The sequence below is a fragment of the Trichoplax adhaerens genome, genomic scaffold, assembly GCF_000150275.1.
Source record: "Trichoplax adhaerens TRIADscaffold_4 genomic scaffold, whole genome shotgun sequence".
NCBI classification, from domain to species: domain Eukaryota; kingdom Metazoa; phylum Placozoa; class Uniplacotomia; order Trichoplacea; family Trichoplacidae; genus Trichoplax; species Trichoplax adhaerens.
Window position 1 is genome coordinate 1,089,018 of NW_002060946.1, and position 26,855 is coordinate 1,115,872.

The following is a 26,855-nucleotide window of genomic DNA, read 5'->3' on the forward strand; positions in this document are numbered from 1 at the left end:
TCTGTTCGTCAAACTTGATATGGCCACAGGCAACTATGATATCTCTGCTATTAAATTGGCTTATTCCACGTATCTTTATTTCACTGTTTCACACTAATTTAATCTTTTGTACAAAAATTCCTTTATTTACTTAACTAGAACATAGTATATCATACATCCGATCTTCAATCCAATTTTTAGATTGTAGACTACATCTCTTACTGTAGGAATAGCTATTACAAAGTCATGTCGAATTTTTATTCTTTTTAGACAATACTGCATCTTTTTATATTGTTTTCTATTTCAATCAAAGGAAGTTTTTTCCAGAACGTTTTATAATTCATATGTTGTTTCTTTCAATTCAGATGCAATGTACCATTATTAATAGGAGTAGCCTTTATTCTAACTATTATTGTCGCCATTAGACTACATTCTTAACATTACAGTATGCACATAAATAAGTATAAGACAATAAATTATAAAAAAATATAATATTTGCTATTGTTATGAGTATGTTCGGATTCATAAAATTACCCTACCTTATGACGAAAGGACGTTATTGCCATAGTAACTGTCAATTCTCAGTCAGATAATGTTGATTCATAACATTCAAGAGGAATGCAAGAACAAGAGTGATTTTATGTTAATTTTATATGAGAATTAACTTGGTAAAGTTTGACGTAGCTGGCGGAGAACAATAACGGCAGGATAGTTTAGTTTAATAGAGGATTTTACGTAGTGTTAACATCTTTTTCTATCTGTGTAATCTGGAATGAATTCAAGTTCAACCGATTTGCAGAATCATTATTGTGAATTGTTTTCTAGGAAAGTGATTAGTGCGATTATCCCAAAAAAGTAACCTTATAATTATTGGTGGTGTAAATTAACTAATCATGGCCAAGTCCGTCTGCTTGGGTGATGTTGTGAGCATCTATTCTGAGGAGAGGCAAGGTTATGCCTTTGCCGTCGAATCAAGGTAATTCCTTTTATCAATGAATTTTGGCAAATTGATTAATATTACTCTATATTGATTTGACATATTACTTCAATAGCTTATCAAATAATATCTGGCCAAATTTTATTCATGAGTTAGACACGATTCAACTAACTTATTTTAAGTAAAATTTATAACCACATTGATCCATAGCCACAATGCTACCTAGAATGGGATAGCATAAAGTTGGAAATGTGCGATAACTTCTTTTTCGACAATAATAGGTTTACACGATCATTTTAGAAAGTGTTAACTAACATATTCGTAGTGACTGATAGTAATCATAGTGTATAGTAGTTAAAATTGACTTTTTGTCGTACTGTTTACTTACTACGCTGATAGGGCCTTTCACAGATAGTTTTAGGCATACATGACTGCAAAGATTCCGTTTAACTGAGATTGTAAGATGTGTACTCGATCTTTCTGTAACAGTATCATCATGATCAATTCACTGTAAGAAACGAAGTCTTAGTAGGATAATCTTTGGTATATCATAATACGTTGGTGGATAGGAAAGAATAGATTATTGAACGTAATAAAAAGTGTTGATTTGAAGATGGGCTTCGTCAAAGCTCACAGCATGATTCCTAAGCAACCATACCCCTGTTAGCCTACTACAACATAACAATCTATTTATAAGAAGTTCAAATCTTATTTTTAGATAATGATGATACTTTAAATATAGTAGGATAACCTTTTGAAGGAGAGATTTCGAACTGATGAATGATTGCAAAGATACAAACTCAAGTCAAACTATGCTTAATTATTAAGTAACTTTTGCTTAAAGTAGAGGGACGAGCCTAGATTGAATGCGAAATAAGTTTCTGAAACAGGCCTGCTAATAAATAGCCAGTAAAATAAGCCTTCTTGTCGACTTAAAACGAGATCGATAGTCTATTGTAATAAAGGTGACATAGTAAAGGAAGTAGAAACAATTTTCTATTGCAAAAATAGACGACATAGCTTATGTAGCATAGGCGTGCATGCACATTATCGGTACTTTTTCAAATGGCGAAAGACCCGCTTACCAATTACACTACATGATTTCAAAAAAATCCTAAATTGATCTGTGAAAAGATACTTATTCTTAATTAATGATTATTATTTCAGCAATTTCACGAATAATAAGCCTAATGTAACGAGTAAGGAGATTTTTGTTACGCAATCACATATCCATTAAGATTTATAACTTCTAAATTCGCCGCACGTTGATGAATAGAATATATATTCGAATCTCGTCCGATTTATAATGACGATATGGATAATTTTACGGATGATTTTGTTACAGACCAAGAGATTATACTAGACAGTCTCTTTTCGTTAATATTTATAATTGAAAAAATGAATAGTTTCAGAAACTACTAAGAAATTACAGTGATAAGGGAGTGCTTATAGTCCTTTTAATATCATGATTATGTCATTACAGTGGTATTTCTGTCTGACATTAAGAAATCTCACCGGTAGCGATTAATATTATCCGGTAGCGTGTTTTTATCGGATATGCTTATTATATTTCTATTTGTTACTAGTTCGGCTTATGCCGGGGTTTGTATAGGGTCCAACCAGGATCGGCTAAATCCTCAGCTGCCCAATTCGCAAGGTAAGTTAAAGTCAGATATTTACACCGGTATAAACATTGCTTACCATATTTTCATTCGAACCTACCGAATAAAACTCGTTCGATATTTTGGATTGAGGAATTCATGATGGCATTAATGATATTTGTTTTTCTACGAGCATGATTTAATATTTGAATTGGAAATGATCTTTCCTATTTTTACTCTTTAGTTGCTCAATTTGTGATATGCACCCAAAATCGGTACAAAAATAACAAGAAATATCGGAAAGCTGTAGAAGCTAGCAGGTACAATGTGGTTATCAAGTTAGCAGTAATAGTACTGTAGTTTCCCTATTTTACTTGTGATACTTGTCTCCAAAAAGCTGCTGTCTATATGATTTAAACTTTAATTTAGCCAGTAAACTATTCACCATTCAGTAGGCTCTATGTTAGGATTAACTGCATAATATCTATATATTTGTCGTAGACGTATTTCATGGTCTCTTTAACTATACTTTGTCATCATTAATCATTATCTAAAATAGTACCCCTAATAATAATTGCATCTATATTCTAATTCGTTAAATTGTTAGTAATCTGATTCTTGCTTAAGCAAATTTTTGTCGAATGTTTTTTCCCACACAGAATGAGATTACGCTACCTATACTTATTTAGAGTTTTAATTTTAATCTAGTCCTACAAATCATACTATTACTAACCATCCATTTATCTTTTACTGTCAAGAATAAAAACCAATAATTGACATTTTCCCTTATATTAACGTAATTCTGTTTTAATATTCTTACTCTAGTCGTAATCCCGGTGATCTGTCGGCGAGGTTCCAGGTTTCAACGCTTAAGGTGAATAAGATTTTCACGTCACTATTTAGATGAGTGCTGTGTATAAAAATACACCACCATCGGTATGATATCTAGATAGGTTTTATTACTTTCCTATAAATTAATATTACTCTTAATATCGAATAGAAATTAGCCGACGCTGAGGCAATGGATAATAGCCAGGAGCAAAAGCGACAGACTGGCAGGCAACTAACCTATGGGCAAGTTGTTCAGGTATATCATTTACAGCTCATTTGAACAGTCCGCCTATCGCAATTTCCCTCATGACTAAATCAATATACTTCTAACTACTAACGTTGATTTATTTACTTTGCAATCGGAACTAGCTGAAACATGTATTCACTAATAAGTACATTAGTGCTAGCTCAACACATACTTCTCAAACCGAAACAAGCAACATGTTGGTAAGTTTGTAAGCACAAGCCAGATTTTATTTCTGATTCTAGCTGTAGCAGCAACGATAATAACTGTTTCTAAATCTGTAGCTGTAAAAGTAATGATAACATTTCAGTTAATTAGCTAACCATATAGGATCGATTAAGTTCGATTACCTTTATCTGTAATAAATTAACTGATAAACTACTTATATACTAATTTATGATTGCATCGTTTAGAGACCTAACCAAACAATTTCTCGCCTAACTTTATTAGGTTCAACTATCTGAATATGAGGCTAAGCATTGTCAATTTCGAGTGATGCCAAGATATAAAGTCAAATCTGAAGGCGATATTGTATGTTTAACTAGTTTCATAGCCAGAATAATTTGGATACTAGATAGATACAGTATTGGAATGTACAGTATATTGGTCAAGATAATCTGTCACTAAAACGGACAGGATTGCTTTCTGATAGATCCATGAAGGTGACCAAATTGTCCTTGAAAGTGTTAAATCTGCAGGTCAGTATTTGCACTGCAGCCAAAGGCGCTTTGGAAGTTTAGGGGCCCAAGAGGACAGGTAAAACAAGATATATAAATAGTTTACTACAGTAAATTGCGAAATATTTAGCCTTGGTTATGATATTAAGATGTGTTGAGATACGGTTATAATACCTAGATTTGTAAAATCGTCAATATATCCAATTTAATTAGTTACCAATGCGCAACTGAATACGAAACTAAATTAAAGCCGATATGTTACGAGTAATAAAATCTATCCTATTCCATAACTCTACACTAGCTCTCTCTGGCTTAGCTTACACAGCCTAAATAAATATTATTTATTTACGTATTCATATTCAAGTGCAAATCACTAATTTAAGACAATGAAGCTTCGGAATTGATGATAGTTTACTTTTGTAGTTAATAATTTTCCTTAATAATAACGTTAGTCATTACATCAGCAATAACTACTATACATGTATATGTAAATACAAGATGAATGAGTTATTTTATGGTACTAGCAAATATCCTAAATAGATCATGATATTGAAAGAGTCCATCACGTCTGACATTGAGGAGCCTGTCATAATTAAGAATGAAAATAATCGATTTTTATTTTGAAAATGTTTAGCTACGAAATGAACTTATCAGTCCGATTGTCTGGTTTTACAATCTATTCTAACCAAAAACCAGAGGCCAAGGGAGAGGAATTTCTGAAGGTTATTAGCTAAAATTTTAATTGCTCAGGTTGCATGAAAAGACTGTTGTATATAATACGTGAGCATTTCTAAAGGTGTTGATGATTCTTTCAAATTTTATTAGGGAGTTTCCGTTGTTCGTTTATTCCATAGAGAGTTGGAAGCTTATGTTACAGCTGAAGGATTGTTCGATGATCGAGTAACAGAGACAGGTGAGATGGAAGGCGACAAAATTAAGCGTACATCATTGCTTTTAGTCTTTGTATAACTTAGTACAGATCTGTTAACGCAAAAATACTCCTAGAATACTAGGATACTTGCTTAATGATATTTCATTAGCAAGAAGAGCATGTAAGATTCATTAACTTAAATATCCTAGAATGGTATGCAAAAATACTATCTTCAATTAGTTGAAGAACTCTATTGATCGCTAGTTAGCTTGACAAGCTTATTCGATTTCACTTTGTATTCTATCTTATCTTGCTCTTGTTGTCAGAGAAGCCTCTAAAAATATAGTTAGAAATGTAGACGTACCGATTTCCATCTCAATAAGGTTACTTATGCATACAATTAAACCGATTAGTTCATCTACGAGTTCGGCCTGTGGACCCTAGCAGACCAAAGTCTCTTAATCCTACATCATCTGCTATAACTTATTGGCAAATTGAATTACTGGATGAGCCTATGAAAGGTAATTTGTCTAGATCCCATTTAATCACCTCACTTTAAACTATTTTATGGTTATATTTTCGAGATTTATTTGAATTGAAATATTTTAACCTTGGTCATAAGTTGGAGCTTTTATTAGATCGACTACAGGCATAAAATATGGCTCAATCTTAGCAACAAGTAATGAGTTCGATTAATGACTTACCCTTTCTAAATTACTTTATTCTATAGGAAGCATAATAAATTGGGGCGATCAGTGTCGTCTTAGACATATGGTAACGAGGAAATATCTAATTGTTCAGCCAGTGGAACAATCTTACGTAGTAAGTGAACAATATTCATATCGTTGTCATTTATAGTTAATTTATCGTAGAATAAAGGAGTTATAATTCAGAGTCTACCACAATGATTATGTGTACTTACTCCTCAATTAGTATTAATATTTTGGATGTTGTTTTAGATTGATTTAACGGATGATAATAAAGATCCACTGACAGTATTCCGCCTCCATTCGTTATTTGAAGTACATATACTTGGATATAGCTTATGAAATATTTTAACTTACCGATTCAATTTTCTTGTGATCTATTTAGCCATGAGACTAACAACATTAATGCTTTTATTGACCTATGTAGGAAAATGCAGAGATTACCTACGAAAGCTATTGCAGAATTGAACATTCGCTAACTGGGCAATGGTTGCACGCTTTGCAAGGTCTACAGTCATGAAAGAATATCTTAGATTAATTCTTAAATTATGATAATCGCATTCTCGAAATAGTGATAGCTTACTCTAAGAACGATGAGATTTCTATCGTATCATTGATCTTGAGAGTTGATTACTTGTCTTTCCATTTGGTATGCTTGCTAAAGTTTCACGGGTTTTTGAAGGCCAATTATAATCAACATAAATTGAAATTTTAGCAAGTCACGATATTTTATCATTACTAGACAGTCACTATTCTAATATCTATTCTTAATCTTGAATATTTCCAGGGACATATTATAGGAAGTCAGGTGCAAGACCCGGAACTGCCGAGAGTAGAACATTAAAGGGTTTAGCTTATGATGGAGGCCAACTAAAGAAGGTAATTAGCTTCTAGAACACTGCTATTTATTTATTGATATAATATAGTATATATCTTGAAGATAGGAAAATAGTATTAGACATCATAGTTATCAATAAATATGAGGAAGTAGTCAATCGCGTATCGTAGCTACAATGAATGATGAAAATTATTTTTCCAGATGACTGTGGTAGGAGAACGCATGTATGACGACGCTTATACAATTCAAAAAGTAAGAGAAACTGATATTTTACTGCAACAATTCCAGGATAGATTTAGCTCGATTATTATATATTGAGCTTTGCGTACATATAGCAGATCTTTACAAATTCTATGTTATCCACGCTATGTAGGTGGAAGATGAATTTCTAGCAGATTTTAATTATATGGCCGGAATGGTTGCCAGTGTTCAGAAATTTATACGTAACGTATGTTCAATAAAATTGAGTAATATGGGATAGAACGGGATAGCTTTTGTGCTACCTCTAGTATATTTTACATCCAAAGTAATATGATGTATTGACTGCTAATTCGATATTCAGTAGCTCTGATAGTAATGAAAATAAATGATTTAATATTGGATCAATTATACATTAACTTTGAGCTGTCTTACAATATATTAACAGCGTGGCAATAATGTCCAGTTAAGGCATTCATCAACATCAAAATTTGTTTCGGTAAGCACTAAAATTGAATAAGATGTTAATGCTACTTTACCTACAGGTAGTGATTCTAATTTGACTTTATCATCTTCTACCTTTTGCACAGACTTTAAAAGAAATTAGTGACTTCATGATCGTTAACGGTGAACCATGTAAGCATCGCCAGAAGCTAATGAGAAATTTAAAGGTAAATAGAACAAATATACCTTCGTTCGATATATGGTTTTGTTTACGTTTAAGTGATTCTATAGCAGCTAATTATTCTAGATGATGTTAACACAAATTGAGAAGTTTAATAGACTGTTATTTAGCTTCTATAGCTAAAGTTATTTCAATATACATGATGTTATCATTTCTATTATTGGATTATTGTTTAGATCATTGAATTAATTGTGCAAATTTTGGAACCATCGGATAATGATAAGTTAGTATATCATCTATTTTCTGATTACGGTTAAATAGAACTAAGATAGGGATTATAATAGTATGACCATCTGTTTCTCATCCTTATGCTAATTTCCTCATATTGCCCATAGATTTATTCAATCAATCTATTGTGAATGCTATAAACTGTTGAATACCTATGTTATGGGAGATAGCAGGTATGAGATAGTATTGATTGATGATCAATTTGAGACTTGTTCCGCCCTTGAATAAAGTCTAATATACATGGAATTTACAGGCGATGAATAAGACTAATAATTATAATCGCTTTGACATATTTCCAATCAATCTTTTACATATGTAATAGCTTAGGAATAATATTTAAGAATACGAGATGCATAATATCTTAGCATCGTGGTATAAATAGCTCAAAAGACTAATGATAGATTATTTATACAATAATCAACAGTAAAAGTGGAATATACTACGGGTTGTCTTTAACTTGATTGAATATACGCGTATTAGCAATATTATCCAAAATACACAAGATAGAATGCAAACGATTATATGCCGTCATGAAGGAGACTCAATACAGATTTCGGCAGTGCACAAAACCTATACCATTAATGATAGGACCAGTAATCTAGAATCAATTCTATGCATGATCATGATTTCATATTGAGTATGTTGGAGAGTTTAATTAATAATTCATTTATCCATTGAACAGGAAAAATGAACTTTACATTGCTAGACATATTGATTTCTTTCAAACAAGAATCGGATTAAACGTGAGTTTTATCCCTCTATCAAACAATTATTCAGAATATATCGATCATATTAATATTTCTATCCTATATCCTATATCAAATATTGTCGAGCTTTCATTTAATATCCATTATCTTGCCAATATTAGAATAAAATTGCTTTAACTGCTGCCGAGATGACAACTGAACTTATTCGAGATAACAGGTTAGCTATACTAAAAATAATCACTTTTATGCTGCATCCTGGCAAATTCTATACTTGATATACTCCTGAAACTAGATAGAACTTTATGAAAAAGGTTCATAACTCAGTTACAGTATTGCCAAATTTTATACTAATATATTTTCAACCTTTCCTTTCGTCCATAGGAAAATTATTGATCGCATTGGTCATAAATATATCGATCAATTTATTGCTTTACTAACCAGCAATAAGGTATTATAAGGATAGTAATTTCTATTAGAGAATTAAAATTATACTATGTTATCTGTCAAACACATTCACTGCAAATCTGGCTATCACTTTTGATAGAATTTGTTCAATATCGAGTCCAAAAGAGTTTTCATTACAGGTTTTAAATTTGATATCCTGCCCTTACTACCGTTCTGATTTCTATTTTATAGTACTATCAATATCTGGATTTATTGAATGTTCTCTGTGTTTGTAATGGTCGAGCAATACCTAACAATCAAAGTTAGTCTAGACATTAAAATAGAATTATGTTGAAGTAATTAGTAGATTTAGAAAGAGTACATTAATTGAAGTTGCCAATTCTACTTTGCAGCTTACATCACTGAAACTTTATTGAAAAGTGGCAAAGGAGAAAGGGTAGGTAACTGTAAATTATCCTTCGTGCTCTTAACATAAGACTATAAAATTTTTTAGTGAGATGTAAGAAAAATTTCAGGATACATTATTTACGATAAATTGATTTTGAGAGTGGACGTATTCTTCATTTGGGCAATGATACAGTGATAATATTGGACAATTCGCAACTTAGGATTACCTCTTTATCTTTCAGAATGTTGTTTACTTGACCGAGTTAGGCCAACGTGTTAACTTGAATAAAGATATCGTTTATGTGTCGACATCGTTAGGCAGAAATTGGGTTCCACTTCATCGTTTTATACAAGTATTAAAGCTTTCATAATTGCATTTCAATACGTTACTTCACGATGCTTATCAGTAGTTACTTTTTTATTCAATGCAATAGAGTGAACGCGATCCAGAATTCCTATTCCTTGATCATCAACTTGATTTATTTAATAAGCTCTGTTGGGTAAATGACTATTGAATAAGCTGCTACGATAAGGCTATTGATTAATCACCAAATTCGACATGAAACAACGATTACATTTTGTAAAATCTTGATATCATTCCCTTTCTCTTTCAGGGTCGCAATGAGTTTGCTATTAAAACCATCACTCAGGTATAGTTTCCATTCCTTGCTACAGGGCTCCTAATTTTAACGACCTTATGATATAATGATCATGAGCAAGATAAATATTCGTATACTGCGACCATGGCTTAGAAGTCATACAAATTTACTCTTAAATATTCTAGGATCTCGAATATTTAACATGGCAGGAAGCATTTATATGTCTTAGAAATGAAGATCTGCCAGATCGATTACGTGCTCGATATTGCGATCTGATAACAGGTAAAGGATTATTTCCAATTTTTTAGAACTAGCTTGGAAGAGTTTCGTCATATATTACAATTATTTCAATGGAATAAGAGATGAAAACTTTTATTCGTTATACTTAAGAGTTGATTAAAATAATTTTCTAGGAATGTTTATCAATATACCTGGCAATCATTCAGTTCTTGATGAGCTACAGTTATCATTTGTAGGTCTATCTATTAATATTCTGTAATAGAAGAGTACTTATCTTACTAATGATCTATAAATTTTATTGAAATGGTTATAGATTTATAGTGACTTGGTCAAGGATCGGAATGGAAAGAAAAAGGTACCATTAAATTAATAAGAATTTATCTTGTGTATCTATCATGTTGAAGATATTATACGATCATGGTTACATTTAATGTGGTTCATTAATTCAAGAAGTCCTTTCTGTACATTCATAGCTCTGTATACAGTATTTTATAAGTTAGCAAATATTTTGATCGCCAGGCTAACATTTTTTACTCATAACAGATTCAAAATGTTCCATTATCCTTCATGTCTGAGCTAAAGCAATGGATTGCTTCATTCTTAGATGCTAATAAGGTTAGAGAATAGGCTGCCCTGGAATTGAACTTGAAATTAAGATAAAATTGTCTACAAAATAGGAATATTTATGCTTAGTATACTTGTAAATATTAATGTAATAGCTACCGTACTACGCTAGAGAATAGGGCATTGAACATGAAAATTTGATAAAATTAAGATCAAAATAGGAATAGTAATACTTAATATACTTGTAAAATATTAACGTAGTATAATAATAGCTAGATTAGACAATACGATATTTAAACGAAATTATGATAAAATTGATGTCAAAATAGGAATATACATATTTAATACACTTATAAAATGTTAATATAATGGCTGCAAGAAACTTATGGTATTCCAAGATTGATTCGATTTCAAGATTAGTTAAATAGAATATTAGATATACAGTAAAGGCTATAAATAGATCAATCGTATCCTAAATATGTTAAGTTTCAGCATATAAATGGAACAATTGTATATCTGTCTTGATTATTAGAAGTAGTTTTTATCATGTTTAAATGATTGTAATATAGGATTCAAGAGTAGAAATTGAGTACATTATCGTTTCTAAATTTCTCAGGCAGCGATATTACCAAAATTATAATAATTATCTGACAGTGGTTAAATTAATAGCTGAGTTTACATCAGCTATAATTTAAGAGCCGTATAGTTTAAAATTATATCCTAGAAATGAAATTCAAAAGATAATTGTTTCCGAGAGTCATTCTATATCGCGTTTGAATTTTATAATTTAGGATATGACTGCTTCGTTAATTGGACATAATATGCTGATCGAGCAAGTACGTACTCAAAATTAATGGAATCATTCAATTTAATAAAGGATAGTTTAGCCACTACTACCATTTAAGATTGCTGATGACTTGATATTTAATCTATGTATATTCTATGGTCACTACATGATTAGGTTTTAAGATTAGTCCAAAATCTAGTGAGATTTGGATATTATGAAGATCTAACAGATATGGAAAAGCTAATACCGCCATTGTTATCCTTGCTGGATGGTCGCAATGATAAGCCTGTTCCGTTTTATACCTGTAAGAGACCGAAATAATTTTCTTCTCGTGACTTATTCTAAGCTTCCCGTTACATTATAAATTATATCAGTGTATAGAGAATTATCCGATGTCTGATATTAAATTATAAGTTATTTCTTACCTATAATCACTTTAGCATTAAATTCTGACGAGACTGAGCAATTATTACGCCAATATCGTGAAGTCGATCGATTTAAAGAAAGTGCTGAGACGAAAGCTGTGGTAGACGCTAAATACCAGTAAGAAAATTAATTTTATTTGTTAAATTGAATTCATAAAATAAATGCCTTAGAAACGCAGCGATGAGACTGATTTGACAATGATCCTATTCTAAACTATTATTTTATTTTACAAACTAAAGGGCTATGGAAGCTGTAGATTTGCTGTTTAATTTTCGGTTTAATAAACGTTTAGAGGTATAAATATTTTGGAACGGATCTATTATCCTATTATGGCAGCATACCTTAAAATTTTATTCTACATTTCACATATACTGTAGCAGCTGATCGGTTATTGAATTTCTGTTTTCATTCATGTGTAGCTCTTTATAAATGAATTCAAGCACATTTATGAAACTAGCGATGATCTCTATTTTATTACAAATGAGAACTTTAGTTTAGAGGGCAACAGAAGGTAAGTTTAACCTTTTAATTTACATTTTCATATGAAAATAGCCATTAAAAGCAATTTTAAAAGCATGCAAGGATTCGTCGATAGGATAATGAATCTAAATTATTTTGTCATAGCCTTTGTAAGAAAGCTCGAGAAAGGCTTAATGAAATATTTGAAGCAGCCCAATATTTCGATACAGAAAGTCTACGCGATATATTTTTGGTAAGATATCTTAGATTTGGTTTCGACCAAGATAGTATAAGGCTATTTTATCCGGACCTTAGCATCAAATTTGCATTATCGATCCTGATGAAATTTCAATTACATCAATAATGGCAGGATCTATCCAAATATGAATATAATCAAATGGTGGTAAAATCCATGCACTTATTACATCGTCTATATTCTACAAACTATACACTATTCGATCGTGCTGTTCAAGCCCAGGTAAGATAACTTTGGGAATGGTGTTCCATTTTATGGCGCTTCTAGAGAGTAGTGTTTAGGTTATATCGCTGTTCTTCCGATATCGTAGGTTTTAATCAAAGATTCATCATGTGAAGTTTTTCGCCATGCTCAGAAAGCGGTGCCAGTTATCCGTCGAATTCTTGCAACCAATATGAATAACGATCAAGCAACAACATTGGGTGAAATACTCGACACTTTTACAGGGTTAGAATGAAAAATCCTTTATAAATTTACCCAATTCAATTTGTTGCGCTTCATTTTTCTTATGGTATCTTTAAGGATTAATTTTCTGTTTGATTATTTAAATTTGCTTGATTTTGATCTTGTAGCTTTTGCTCACTGGAAAACGATCCTACCGAAAGGCATTCGATGAATCAAACTATTCTGTACAATTTTGGTACGTTCAATAATTTTTCTTATCCTCTAGCTTGCTTACAACCTCTGCACAGTAAAATTCAGTTGGATTAACGAATTTGATTACACTTCGAGCTTGTTGTAAGGCAGCCTTATAAATAAAGATTCCATCGGATTTTTACTTTCTCTTACAATAATTAGAATTAGTTTAAGCTAAATTTATTTGGTTTTCACATTGAGCTAGAATAAGAGAAGAGTTTTTACTTGCTTTTGCATTGATTTAAGCTAGTCCTAGCTAGATATACCGTAAAATTCGATTGAAGTTGCACTTTCTTTGACTTTAGTTTGACTTTGAGCTGATTCTGGAATCAGTTTACAGTTAATTGAAATGGATTGATAGCTTCTTTAACTTTATTTTAATCACAGCAGTTGCTAAAGTTATCGTAGTTTCTTAGCTATATAGCTATGTTGTAGTCTTATATGGTCATTTTTTCTCTAGCTACCCTATCAGATATTTTCATTACTCAAACTTCTTTTTACCTGCAGCAGCCTCTAACGTTGCCGTAGATTCTTAGTTGCTTTGTAAGCTCACATGGTTATTTTTTTTCTAGGTATTCTATCAGACATTTTCGATATTTTGGGGCAAGAATTTGATGCAAAGTTGGCGGTAAGACAATTGAATAATTTCCCAATATAAACAATATGGCTGATAGTAATAAATACAGACCATCATTTCTTATTCGCTTTGATCAATACTACTACAGGATCAATATAAGGGAGTTCAGATGATATTTCAAAAAAGTTTCAGTCTATTACAAGCTTTGTCTAGGTAAGTTCGTGATTTATTCTTTCATTTACCGCATTCACGGTTAGTAGTAAAACTTTTTGAGGCCTAACTAAAGTGAATACTGTTTCTTTTTGCTGGCTCTCAATATTAAATGACTAGTCTGAGATAAAAATGAGAAATAATTGCTTAATTTTCTACCTTAATCTGGCCAATCTCTACCGTTAATTTAGTGTATTCCAAAATATTTTCTAGGATTAAATGTATTTCATGCCATTCATTTAACGTTAATATGTATTCCATATGAAATTAAAGGGGCAATAAAACGATCCAAGATCGCGTCTATAAGCGATTAAATTCGCTGCTGAGAGTAAAAGGAGCTGTATCTAGCATGGCATTAGCTCTAACTGAGATTTTTACTGGTAATAAAGATACTTGCTTGAAAATTCGAGCTTCAGAAGTGTATGCAATCATGAAATTAGTTGCCGAATATAAGGAAGAAGCGCCGGAATTGATCGACTTATTAAATGCTATCGTTAAGGTAATGCTACAATAGCTGCATCCAGTTAGAGAAGTTCTATTTTCGTCTTCGGTACGTTAAAATGTACTACTAAGTATGATCACTAATATAAATTTCCTTACCTTTTGCACGCCTATCGGTAAACTAGGTCGAAGAATTAGATTTGCCTATTAAGCGCAACCAAGGTTTAGTTATGAAATATTTTATGGAATATCGAGATCGAATTGCGGAAATTATCGATAATGTCGATAAAAGGTGCTTGCAAAGGATTGATTTCATGACCTAATCATTACTAAAGTACTTATTCAAGATAAAGAGAGTGAGAATGTTCTATCTTATACCTTTTAATGAGTAATTTAATTTTTTTGAACGATATCATACAGGAAAGCGTTATGCAATGATCAGGACAAGTCCAGTAAACTGCATCAATATTGCTACAGTCTGATTAATTTATTAGCCACATGTGCAGAGGTATGCTCCCAATAACCTATCCAATCCAATCCACTTTAGAAGTTAAATGAAGAGTTGATATAGAACTTCTATGTCAATATTGTTCTCTACTATATGAATAATTTTGGTAATCTGTCCTTAGAGTTAATTAAAATAGATTAAATTTTCCAGGATTTGAAATTGATGTACAGATTAATTTTAACCTTATCAATAGCTATCAGTTATGCCATAGTTTATGAAATTTTATTTATTTAATTTCTAATTTTCAGTTGTAATATAGTTTATAAAATAATTTCATTACTTTATTCTATGTCAAATTATCCAATTAATCAGAATTAATATTGATACGTAGATAAACAGATTAGTTTTTAATATCATATGTCGTTAATAAATATCTTACGCTACTTTGGTCCTTTATAATATGAAGCTTGTAATTAGAACTCTCCCAATTCTAGACAGAGCGGATAATAATAGCTAATTCTGATGTAGAGATTAATTTTAGTTTGTATAAGATACAGTAAAAGCCCGATAAGTGCGACACTTTTGGTTTGTAATTAACTTTATGAAATTATTTCATAGGGAGAAAACAGATTTATTGAATCGATTTGCCAAACTATTTTGCCCATTGAAGACATCGTAGAGGTTTGTATAGACGTTATTTTCCATTGGATAGTGATAAATAAATATCACTAGCGATATAATACTTTGGCTGATAAGTATGAAACTTGATTCGTGGATTCTTTCTTAGGTTTTAAATCATCCAGGAGTTGATGATGATATGAAAAATGCCTACTGTCGCTTTTTCCTTTGGGTCTACTTAAATACAGCTGGAGGAATGTATGAATCTGGTGCAGCTGATCTAAACCATGATGAGTATGTTCATCTTAGCTTATTATTTTCATGATAGTATACAGAACTGGTCAAAATATTGGGTTCATTGCTATTTTAGTTCCTAATATCGATATATTCCTGTTGAAGTTACTTAATTTTCAATTTTTTCTTCTTTACCGTAGTAAAATGTGGATATTTATCTCGAACATTTGCTCATCTATTGGCGCTTTTAATGACTTTGCAAAACTTAACCCTAATAAACTCAAGGATATCTTTAAGAAAAATATCGGCAGTATGGGGTAAATATTCTGGAATGATCGTGACTTTATTATCACTTTGCAACATACTAATTGATTGCTAATTTTTCATCTAAAATAATTAGGTACGAAATGGGGAAATATCGTAGTATGAAGAATTATCTATTAGAGGGTGTTATACCGCTATTACAGGTGAGATTCAGATAAACCATTCCTTTACTGTAAATTTCTAATTGCAATACGGATCCTATCTGTGGCTGCTTGTTAGATTGAGGTGGCTGAAGATTATCTAAATAGTTAGTAATTTTCGCGTTTAGTGGTCTAACTATCCTACCGCAGTGATCGAGCTTGATCTTCCTGTAGAGATGCAGAAATGATATAAATACGGTTCACTATTAGCCGCTGCATCGGGCTAATCTGGTTATCGATATAGAGTACCTACAAGATTAAACTGAGAGATTTGATTTATAGTTTAAAAAACAGTTCTCACTACTGATATGATGAAGATACAGTTTCAATTTATGCCATGTTTTAGAATATGAGTAGATCTATCTATAGCCGTACTGGAGCGATTAAATCATCCACGAGCTAGATTTATGCCTTGACAAAATATACAGGCTGCTTTGATCGTTTATGAGTCAATATCCAAGCAGTGATTGAGCTTGGATACAAACTCATAAACGATCAAATCTCTAAGTTACTTCATTTGATCTAGTAATTTATCTAGTATCAATTTTAACTTGCGTTATTTCAACTTTAGGCATTCTTCAAGCGTGTCTATATCGTAGAATCGGAAAGAGTTGATATGGAACAGAAACATATTGATGCTCTTGGCCAAAATTTAGTGGTTAGTACTTACTCTTGAACTATCGCTAGTTTACATGAACGCGACGTTAAAAATTGTGTTCTCCTCGTAATTATAATTAGCTATTAGTTACCCTATAAGCAGGCGATAATCTTTTCCCCTTGTAACGATGGTATTTTCAAAATTATGTTGAGTAGACCTTTTGTGGGCTAGTAGCTGAACATTTAACCAGCTCTTCCAATTTAAATGCCATGATCAACTGTACGACGACAGTTCTACCATTAACAACTTTACCTATAACCATTTTGAGTGATTTTCAAGATCGTTTTTCCAACCAAAAGTCAGTGATGATTGAAAATCCAGCTGTTAAAGTAAGTTAAATCAAGTTGCAAAATATCCTACCGTTACAAAAGTAAATAACGTCGGCATTATCTACCGCTAGGCGTATAACGAGTATTATAAAGAAGAATCCCATTTAAATGTCATCTTGAATATCTTTGCCGTGAATTTTAAGCGAATTTACCAAGGCGAAAATACCGTCGAAGCGCAAACTGGATTTAATAGTTCCGAACGTAAGTTGCCAATAGAACTGTTTGTAGCGGTGATTTTACTCAGTGCTAAAATCTTACTCCACGTATTCGCTTAGAAAGATCCCATGTATATTCTATGCCTTTATCTTATCCCTAAGCATGGTTATTGCTTTTAAATTACTGCAGAAAACACACGTATTTACTTATGAAATTCCAATCTACATTCTATATCTTTACTTCATCCTTAAACATTGCTATTAAATTACAGCAGAATATTCCCGTATTTACTTATATTTAATCCAAATTCTATGCCTTTACTTAATTCCTAAACATTGCTTATGACTTATTACAGAACACATCCGTATTTATTTTTAAAGATCCAATTTTAAATTCTATGTCTTTATTTTATTCCTAAACTTTTCTACTGCTTTCAAATTATTGCAGAGTATACGCGTATTTACTTATTCCGATTAAGACACAATCTAAATTCTATGCCTTTATTTCATTCCTAAACTTTGCTATTTCCTTTCAATGATCGCAGAATACGTTGAAGAAGGTAGCGATAACGAGTTGCCTTTAGGGGAAGAATTTCAGCTATTTACCCGATGTTTTGCTAGGTTAGACTATTTTCTACGACATTTACTCAGTTGAATATTTGGCATTTTAGCCAGATCATTACCTTAATCGAACTCTATTTGATCGATATAATACCTGAATTGTTATCATGACCTCAATTCTTTTACAGAGAGTCTCCGACGGGAGTAATTTTCACTAATGCTGAAAAATTAGTCAAGCTTTTAGAGTAAGGGATTTCAATTCGTTTCCATCATTGAAATTGCTACCCTATAGAGTATTATTCTACTGCAAGGTTGCCAAATCACTTTCAACCAGTACCTAATGACTAGGGCAATTTTTATAATTATTGTATAGAATTTCATCATCAATGACTCGTTTAAGTGAAAAAGAACGAATACGACAGGAATCATTAGATGTTAAATGTTTAATGGTAAAATACTTCATCTATCGACTTTGCAATCATACTTGAGCTTTCGACTGCTTTCTACGATATCTAGAAAATGATTAATCCTTGATTTTGATGTTAATAATCCTATTCAAGACTTTACGTGCTATTATATATAATCAAGTTATTAAATTACCGCCTGATTGGGAAGAAAAACCAAATGAATGGGAAAGGTAAGTTGGAATATTGCCGAGGTAGTATATTGATCTATCCGACCTCAATATCCAAATTCTATTTGATTATTTAGCCTACTGAAATCATTGAAAATACACAAAACACTCTAATTAGTTACGGAACGATGATTAAGGTAAGCCCATCGATGGCATTGAAATATCCTTGAATACTATCATAAAACGAAATATCAGTCGAGAAAGGTTTTCTTATACGCATATCTACTCTCAAATTGGCATCCTATTTAGGTCTTACCTTTACTCTCCCGACGAAGTGATGACATCATTCGAGAATTACTATCTTTTTTAGCTGCTATGCTCCTTGAGGGTAATAGTATGGCTCAAGCAAGTCTAGCGCAGTATTTTCTTGGCACTAGAGAAGAAAGTTTCTTTTTCGCTATTAAAGGACGTATGAATATGTCGATGGTTGCTACTAAAGAAAAGTAAGAGCAAATTCTAGCGATTAATTCGTTCAATATGGTAATCTTGTTGGGAAGAATTCAAATAGCATAAATTGGTCTATACATTAAGTTAACTTAGACGTTTTGAAAATGATTATATATTATAACTAACGTTAGCCTATAGGAATATTTCCAGAGATGTATTATAACCAATTTTAGGGCATAACTTAAAATAGTCCTACTGTAGTAATGATATCAAAATATGAGCAGCTAATTTAAAGATGCCGTAGTCGGTATAAAGTTTCCATTGCTTTGGATATTGCTAATATGCCTTAAGGAGAAAAGACTAAAGCTCAACTCTATCTATCTTAGGCGAGTTTTATTAGCTCAGCATAAAGCAAAAATGGACGAAAAAATTCAGCAAGCTAAAAGCTTATCGAAAGCTGTCACAGCTGGTAAATCTGGAGGCAAGGTAAAGAGGACATTGGTGATAGTAGTTACTCTTTTATTTTCCTATTTTCTATTAGTCAATGTATTCACTAACTCTGAACACTTCTCTACCGATGAATCCTTTGGCAATGATCTTGTATTTACTCGTCTTTACTTTATTCATCAGAAATTGGTGGAAGGAATGACGCATGGTAAGCGTAAATCCAACGCCGTTGCTCCTTTGGCAAGAGTTATGAAATCAAGAAGCGAGAGTGAAGTATGTCGATTAATATAAGTAATATTGGTTACAATTTAGAGTAGAATTACATCTAATTATCATTTGAGATTATTATAGCAAATCTGTCCAACTTAATGATGAACATTTCTTCACAGTCGCCATTGGATCAAGACGATAATGATGAAATCCCACACGTTAAGATCATGAAAAATGGAGAAAAACAAGTGAGTTAAAGTCTAATCAACGATTGCACGGACGATAGGCTGAATAGCTTGTTGTAATTTCGATAGCTTTCTACTAGGAATAAATTTGATATCTAATTCTGGAACTAAATCTAAATTAATACAGAAATTAATATCTCAAAATTCGATATCACGATTCAGCCTGCCAATGGAGTCTGAAATCGAGGTATAGTAGAAAATTCCTGAATATGAATCCGTTTTACCAGCATCCACGATAAACTTTAATAGAACGCTAATAGTTGTAAAATTTTATCCATAGATGAAGAGCGTTGCTCAAGAATCTATCGAAGAGCAATCAGAAAATGCCATACTCAATCTTTATAAGGATGATGGCTATATAGAATTAGTTTTACGAGTATTAGCATCGATGTGTGACGGGCAAAATACTACATTACAGGTGAAAAAATGCAATATCCATTTTTCCGTCAATATCCATTGACTTCTAACTTTGGTGTTATTTTACAACTCTGTTTCTATAGAATTATCTTCGAGAGCAGCTGGACAACATTAAATCCGTCAATTTAGTTGCTGAAACAGCGAAATACTTACATATGCTCTACGATAACATCAACTCTAACAATATATCACTGACAACGCAAATCTTTGTTACATTAATAGAATATTCAGCGGTAAATAAACTGTTCCTTATTGAGCTAGATAGAAGTGAAAATGGTTGTAATAACTACTGTTCTTGTTCGAGAAAATTGCAATTAGTGAATCCTCTACCTTATCATACTTTCATTTATCCATCGTTAACCTCATGCAATAACGAATTTTCTTGGATTATAGGGCTGCTTTGAAAATCATCCGGTTATTTATGATAGCAAAATAATTGATTGTATCAATTTCATTTTACGCGAATCATCATTTCATGGCTGCTCTGAAGAAGAAGTAAGCTAACTGAAGGGATTCTAGGGCTAAGAGATTAATTATTGATTTAAAGAGTATTTCATTAACAGATCTCAAAGCATGAGAGCATCAGTATAATTTGGAAATTATTACGAATTAATCTAGAATTATTTATATATCGCGGATAATCCCGCTAGCACGGATAGCGTTTACTTATGGACTTGTACTTGCGTTTGCATTTAGATTTATACTCTGAAGCAAGCTATTGTAAAGCTAGTAGCTTGCCTGATTGAAGATAACTGTAAGCAGTCCTTAATGATTGCAAGAGTAAGTAGAATGAGGGGTGGAATTGATTATGTTCTACCTTTCTTTATGCTAGCGATGCCATAGAGATCGTTAATGTTTTGATGCATATGCTTGTTTAGGAAATTAAAGAGACGATTGATGTAAATGCTGTTCTCGATGTAGCTACAGATTGCTATAGAAGACAGGTAATGATTAAGAAATTCGATCCTTCTTAAATGCCTTATCGCCAGCCAATTCACAGACTTTTTTATTTTCATTTTAGCAAATGGCACAAGGGAAATTTAAAGATCTAGTCGTTGATGTTGGCTTTGGTTATTTTCACATCCTTATGCGTTTACGTGATTTGGATGAAAATAAAGTAAACTTAGAAAGTAAGGCTGGAATAACTTGTTTGCTGCTCGTCGATGAAAGTCTAGGCCTAGTTACTCATTTATTTTTTTCCTTACTTGATATTGATAGCTATTATTGGTTGTGATTCATCTGTGCTACTCGACAAGACCAAAGAAAGAGAAAAAGGTCAGCATAGCAGAGAGAGAATGATGCTCTGATATCAATGATCAAGAGTTATATTTCATTACCGTATAATCTAAAGCCCTTAAAAACCATTTGCAATTTCTAATGCTACAAGTTTCTCAACGTTCCTTTTAAAATTATGATAGATGAGAAATTTATTCGATGGAAAGCCATGGAATATTATCAATACAATTCATTATCCATTGAAATTTTACGTGAAGGAATCTTACAGAAAGTTCATTTTCGAGTACTGGATAAGGTAGCGTAATTAGTTTAAAATTGATCTTTGTTCTATATCGCGGAAGGAGTAAAGTTCATCCACAATTATGATTGATAGAAGACGATTCGAATAGTTTAATGCTTCTATTTAGAGATGAACCTAATACTCTGGCAAAGTTTTCTCATTTGTATTTCTAATTATGATAGGGAAAGTTAAGAGAAGGAGTCAAAGAAAAAGTAAAATGGAACGTTAATAGAACATCACCGAGCAATAAACTTCGAGATTTTGTCGATTGGTCGAAAGATATTCGAGAAAACATTCGATATCAAGTGAGTAAGATCATTCATAAAAGAGTTACGCACTAAAGAACAAAAACAGTATTCTAGAAGCATGAGAAATACTATATATGCAGTATAATCTTTTCTTTTCTACTTAGAGAAAGTAAATCATTTATAACGCGGTTACAATGATTTAAGTTTAGCTGGCCTTCTGTAGGGCATGACCAGCTATAAGACATTAGTTACATACAAGCTCGAAGAATACTGTGATTAGTGTTCGCCCCTAGTTCTTTTTCCAGCTACGGATAACTTATAACATGTTATGAATGAATTACTGATTTCTGGAATGTATCTTTATCTTTCAGTCAAAAATTTTAAGTAACAAGATTGCAGCCTTTTTTGTTAAGAGAGCGTAAGTATCTGAAATTCACGGATCAATTTATAAAGTAAACGAGGTGTCTGGTATTACTACGAAATAATTAGAGAATAGTTTGAGGTTCTGTCCTGGTGGACGTTAAAGTAGTAGCTTGTTATTGTCTCGATAGCTGTAGGGCACCGGATAGGTCTTCATTAAGGAAAGAAATTTCCATAATCATTTGTCATGACAACCTTTCATAAAATTTTGATCGCTATCTCAATAACAGCTTTCATTTGCTATTTGCTAATGTAATAGAGATGTAGCGAGTTAATCGATATGTTACGGCTAAAACCCGATCCGGCTATAATGCGTAATAGCCAACTACAGCCCGAATTAAGAGTACAATCTTCTGAATTTCGAGCTTAAGACGGCTATATAAGAGCCTATAAGTACAATGTTCACCATATCTAATATTACAGTAATATTCGCCTAGTGTTTATGCAGTTTATCAGATCTGTTCTAGTGAGAATTCAGGAAGAATACTTATCATCATACTTGAAATAGCCAATACGGTACCTAAAGTAAATCTTGGTTAGCTATCCTAACAATTTTCTACCCATTTCATTTGTTACAGAGATATTTTTACACTGGTTTTAAATATATTAACGCTAGCTATTAATATTCTAATGATTGTGGATTGGAGAGCAGCTGAATTTGGCGTTGCTAATCCGTATGTAGAAATATTATTAATCTCTATTTTATCCAACTAATTATTTCAGAAATACTTCAAACTAGCGTATCGAATCAATTAGCGAAATATTTTTATCATTCATTAAGCGCAATTTAAATCAACATCTCGTAATTAAATTTTATTCTATTCTGTCTAAACTCTAGTAATGCAACTTTATTTGCAAATCCTATACCCGTGGTTACCTTACCTATCTATAATATATTACTGTTTACGATGGGACCGCTGCATAGTGTGGCTTGTTTATTCATCATTATAAGCTATTTTCTATCAAATCAACCCAAATTACCTACAATTGATATTTGGGGATCAAGGTGACAAGATATTGCAGTCAAATTCTTCACATAACTCAAATATAAATGTTAAACTGTGCAGCTTATTCATTTTTGCTATCTTGGATCATAGGAAAAGAGAACAAGTTAATATTTTTGCCCCAGCCAAGCGGCAACGAACATCCTATTTAGAGCATAAATTTCTGAGCTTTAAAACCTTTTATTTATTGGTAAATTCATTTATCTACAAATCTATATTTAAATAACTTGATATAAGTTAAAGCATTGTATCTAGCATCCTTCACCAGTTAATCAATTGATCTACACCACGTTATATCGATAGTAAAGTGATCCACTTTAAGAAATTATAGCGTTTACCAGTCCTGTATGAATTGCTAATAATTCACGAGCCAATTCTGATAGTACAGTTGCTAAGAAATACCTAAATTTTTTGCTATTTGATCATTGTTTGTTTTAATTAGCTAACCTAAGGTTTCGTTTATGTCATGATGATTAGATATTGCTAGTCTTTTCTATCTTGGGCACTTGTTATCGTGGCTACTTTTTTGCCTTGCATCTCTTACACACGGTGGCCAACAATAATCTCTTTAGTCGAATTATTAAATCTGTGACATTAAATGGTAAGATTTGTTTATATTTATTGCATTGATCTTCATTAATTGCCTCCTTAATTCGAATTAAATCATAACTAATAGAGTTATTATTCTAATTATGGAATTGGGTTGTGTAATTGAGAGTTACAATTATGATGTTGAAATTATGAAATTTGCCTTAGTAACTAGAATTGGATCATAACAGGGGTAGTGTTTAATAATCTGATTGCTAAATTGGGTCATATAGTTGAATTAAGAATTTAGTTATCTATAATTTTCCTAATTTAGATTAAATCGTTATGATAGAGCTATTGAAATCAATCTAGCTATTAAGTCGAAACAGGAGAACTGGAATTAGCCAATTTTACCAGAAACAGCCTTCTTGATTGAAATTATTTTAACGGATGTACAAAATGATTCATCAGCTGTACTGAGTTCTTTAGTTTAAAAATGATCAGATTTACTTTTAGTTGTATCCTTAATTAGGATAAACATAGTATAGTATGTAGAATGGATGGTCTACAAGTCCCATTTAATCTTTTACATTACGCTCTATTTTATCTTTTAAATCTTAAAATATATTTATCCATATTTTAACTTGACATTTGGCGGTCTACTCATTATTAATACATTTAGCAGTCTACTCTTTGGTAATCCAGTTAATAGCCCTCAATTAAAATTATTTCATCCTTTCGTTTTAGGGAGATCACTGATCGTTGTCGGCATTTTGGGAGTGATTATGATTTATATCTATTCAGTAATTGCTTTCGCTAGCTTTAGAGAATGGTTTGATAGCCAAGGTGGTCTATTTTGTGGAACCCTTGGACAATGTTTTGTAACTGGTATAAGAGTTGGATTTCTTAGTGGTTTCCATGAGGTAAGTTGCCATTCACTTTTAAACTAGGATTATTAATAAGCTTATTACATCGAATTTCTTAACCCGTAATCAACTTTTATCTAGAGTCGTTATAGTTGCATGCAATATTATATTAGATCACTAAGAAAAGATCTTTAACTTACAGTATCAATGAGTAATTATTGGTCATAGAATCACAACCTTAAATATTTATTAGCCATCTACAAATAGTTTTTAGAACGAGATAAGGCTGTATATGTACATCTAGTAACACATTTCGATTCAATATTCTTTGTATATACGTGCATACTCAATATCAATTCTCGCTATGTTATGGCTGTTAGGCGCTTGGTCCGACGAATCAAAAATTTGAATTCTATGCCTGGAAATTAGTATTTGATTTATCGTTTTACATCTTAGTCACGACTATTGGTTTAAACATCATCTTTGGTATCATCGTTGACACATTCTCAGAATTGCGGCAAGAAAAGGTAAAACCAGTCGAACGAGCAATTTAAAAGAGGATAACAGCTGTTTCATGAACTTCATTATTCTAAAATTAAACTCTAACTGCTACTATTTTGAGATATTAAACAAAATTGAGTTTGGCTTAACTTATAGCATTAGCATGTAAATCTTTTTCTCAGATAAATTAACATTTATCCCATTATCTTACCGTAGTATCAAACAGAACATGATATGGAGACCTACTGTTTTATTTGTAGCAAGACAAACTACGAATTTGAACATTATGGAAAGGTAGTAATAGCATAAATTGCAAAATTAATAATACCTGTAGATGAATTTATAGAAAGATATATGCGCTATTATTTCAGTTGTATGGCAAGCTAAATAAAGACCTACGTGTGTTTTCGAAATAGTCTCTTTTGCTAATTAACGTATGTCTTTCCCACAGGGATTTTATCATCATGTTAAACATGAGCATAATATGTGGGATTACCTCTACTTTTTCATCCATTTGGATGATGTTCGAAAGAATGACTATACCTATATTGAATTATATGTTCATGAATTGGTAAGTTGCCCATAAACTTGTCTAAATTGAAAAAAGCTGAAAAGATTTCAAATCTAAACCTTAGTTAATTTTCCGTCTCGATCTTTTTTGAACTTCTCTCCTCGAGAGCAAAGTAACGTAATTAATACTTGTTAGATAATACAGTTGATGTTGTATGCTCTATACTGCATACTCGCACATCGACTTCTTCTAATAGCAGCAATAACGACGATATTTTAATAACCAATTATATCATAATGCAGATGGAGAAAGATCAATTAGAATTCTTTCCCTTGAATCAAGCCTTGACGCTACAAGATTTTAATACATCTCAAGAGCAGAAATTAGAAGATTTAGCTCTTAAAGTAGAAACTTTAATTAAGCGACAAGAAGAAAATGTACGTATACTAATAGAATGCCGCGTATTAAAATAAAATTACAAGATTTGTAGTTTTAATGGACACTTTCAATTAGACATGTAAAACTAGATACTGAGTACTGTATCGGCATTAGTGGAGACTCTTAGAAACTTATAAAGTGTGTTTCAATAATAATCTTTGCTCATGTTATACCCTAAATTAGGACTTGGTTAAGAAAATGGAGAACAAGCGGCGGAAAGAACAAGATTGGGAGCAGATGCATCGAGATATTGCTATTAATAACGGACGTCAACGATCCAATACAGTTACCGGATTTAACGAATATGCTGCTGACGCTGAGGTTTAATAACAAGTAGTCAACATCCATTTAAGTAAATGTGTATCATGCCTATGTATCTGTTATATGTGCTAAATGTGGAAGTAGCCAGGTTATTAAATTTTCCGTGTATCTCTCTTAGCCTATATGAAGAATGCTTTTATTAGTATACTCGACCAGAACCAGGTTATACCTTGATAGTTTATAGCTATTATACGATTTATTTATT

General features: G+C 31.9%; 1 protein-coding gene across 1 annotated transcript; it reads left to right on the forward strand.

Moving 5' to 3' along the window:
- Nucleotides 1–872: 872 nt before the first annotated feature.
- TRIADDRAFT_55241 (uncharacterized protein) lies at nt 873–26,656 on the forward strand (the record flags this gene model as incomplete). Its single annotated transcript, XM_002111312.1, has 83 exons — nt 873–955; nt 2,458–2,573; nt 2,762–2,837; nt 3,343–3,391; nt 3,421–3,453; nt 3,518–3,604; nt 3,718–3,795; nt 4,043–4,123; nt 4,245–4,348; nt 4,904–4,991; nt 5,095–5,182; nt 5,554–5,661; nt 5,871–5,962; nt 6,275–6,353; nt 6,635–6,726; nt 6,887–6,937; nt 7,059–7,133; nt 7,332–7,382; nt 7,474–7,554; nt 7,745–7,791; nt 7,904–7,969; nt 8,479–8,539; nt 8,665–8,720; nt 8,885–8,951; nt 9,140–9,209; nt 9,301–9,344; nt 9,538–9,648; nt 9,730–9,795; nt 9,910–9,945; nt 10,080–10,176; nt 10,308–10,366; nt 10,448–10,489; nt 10,678–10,749; nt 11,490–11,534; nt 11,660–11,789; nt 11,926–12,028; nt 12,151–12,205; nt 12,331–12,422; nt 12,536–12,623; nt 12,741–12,848; nt 12,937–13,073; nt 13,199–13,266; nt 13,835–13,890; nt 13,988–14,052; nt 14,323–14,548; nt 14,676–14,782; nt 14,911–14,998; nt 15,557–15,619; nt 15,726–15,850; nt 15,991–16,107; nt 16,191–16,257; nt 16,826–16,912; nt 17,068–17,241; nt 17,313–17,442; nt 17,942–18,017; nt 18,146–18,202; nt 18,331–18,406; nt 18,518–18,594; nt 18,710–18,728; nt 18,841–19,034; nt 19,365–19,464; nt 19,609–19,698; nt 19,815–19,883; nt 20,008–20,067; nt 20,161–20,298; nt 20,381–20,530; nt 20,691–20,792; nt 20,994–21,077; nt 21,176–21,241; nt 21,319–21,427; nt 21,516–21,572; nt 21,716–21,828; nt 21,996–22,118; nt 22,433–22,479; nt 23,060–23,155; nt 23,579–23,675; nt 23,963–24,086; nt 24,761–24,936; nt 25,260–25,406; nt 25,597–25,674; nt 25,832–25,951; nt 26,194–26,328; nt 26,513–26,656. The coding sequence occupies 83 exons, from the start codon at nt 873–875 to the stop codon at nt 26,654–26,656; spliced, it is 7,461 nt and encodes a 2,486-aa protein (XP_002111348.1).
- Between the last annotated feature and the right edge of the window lie 199 nt (nt 26,657–26,855).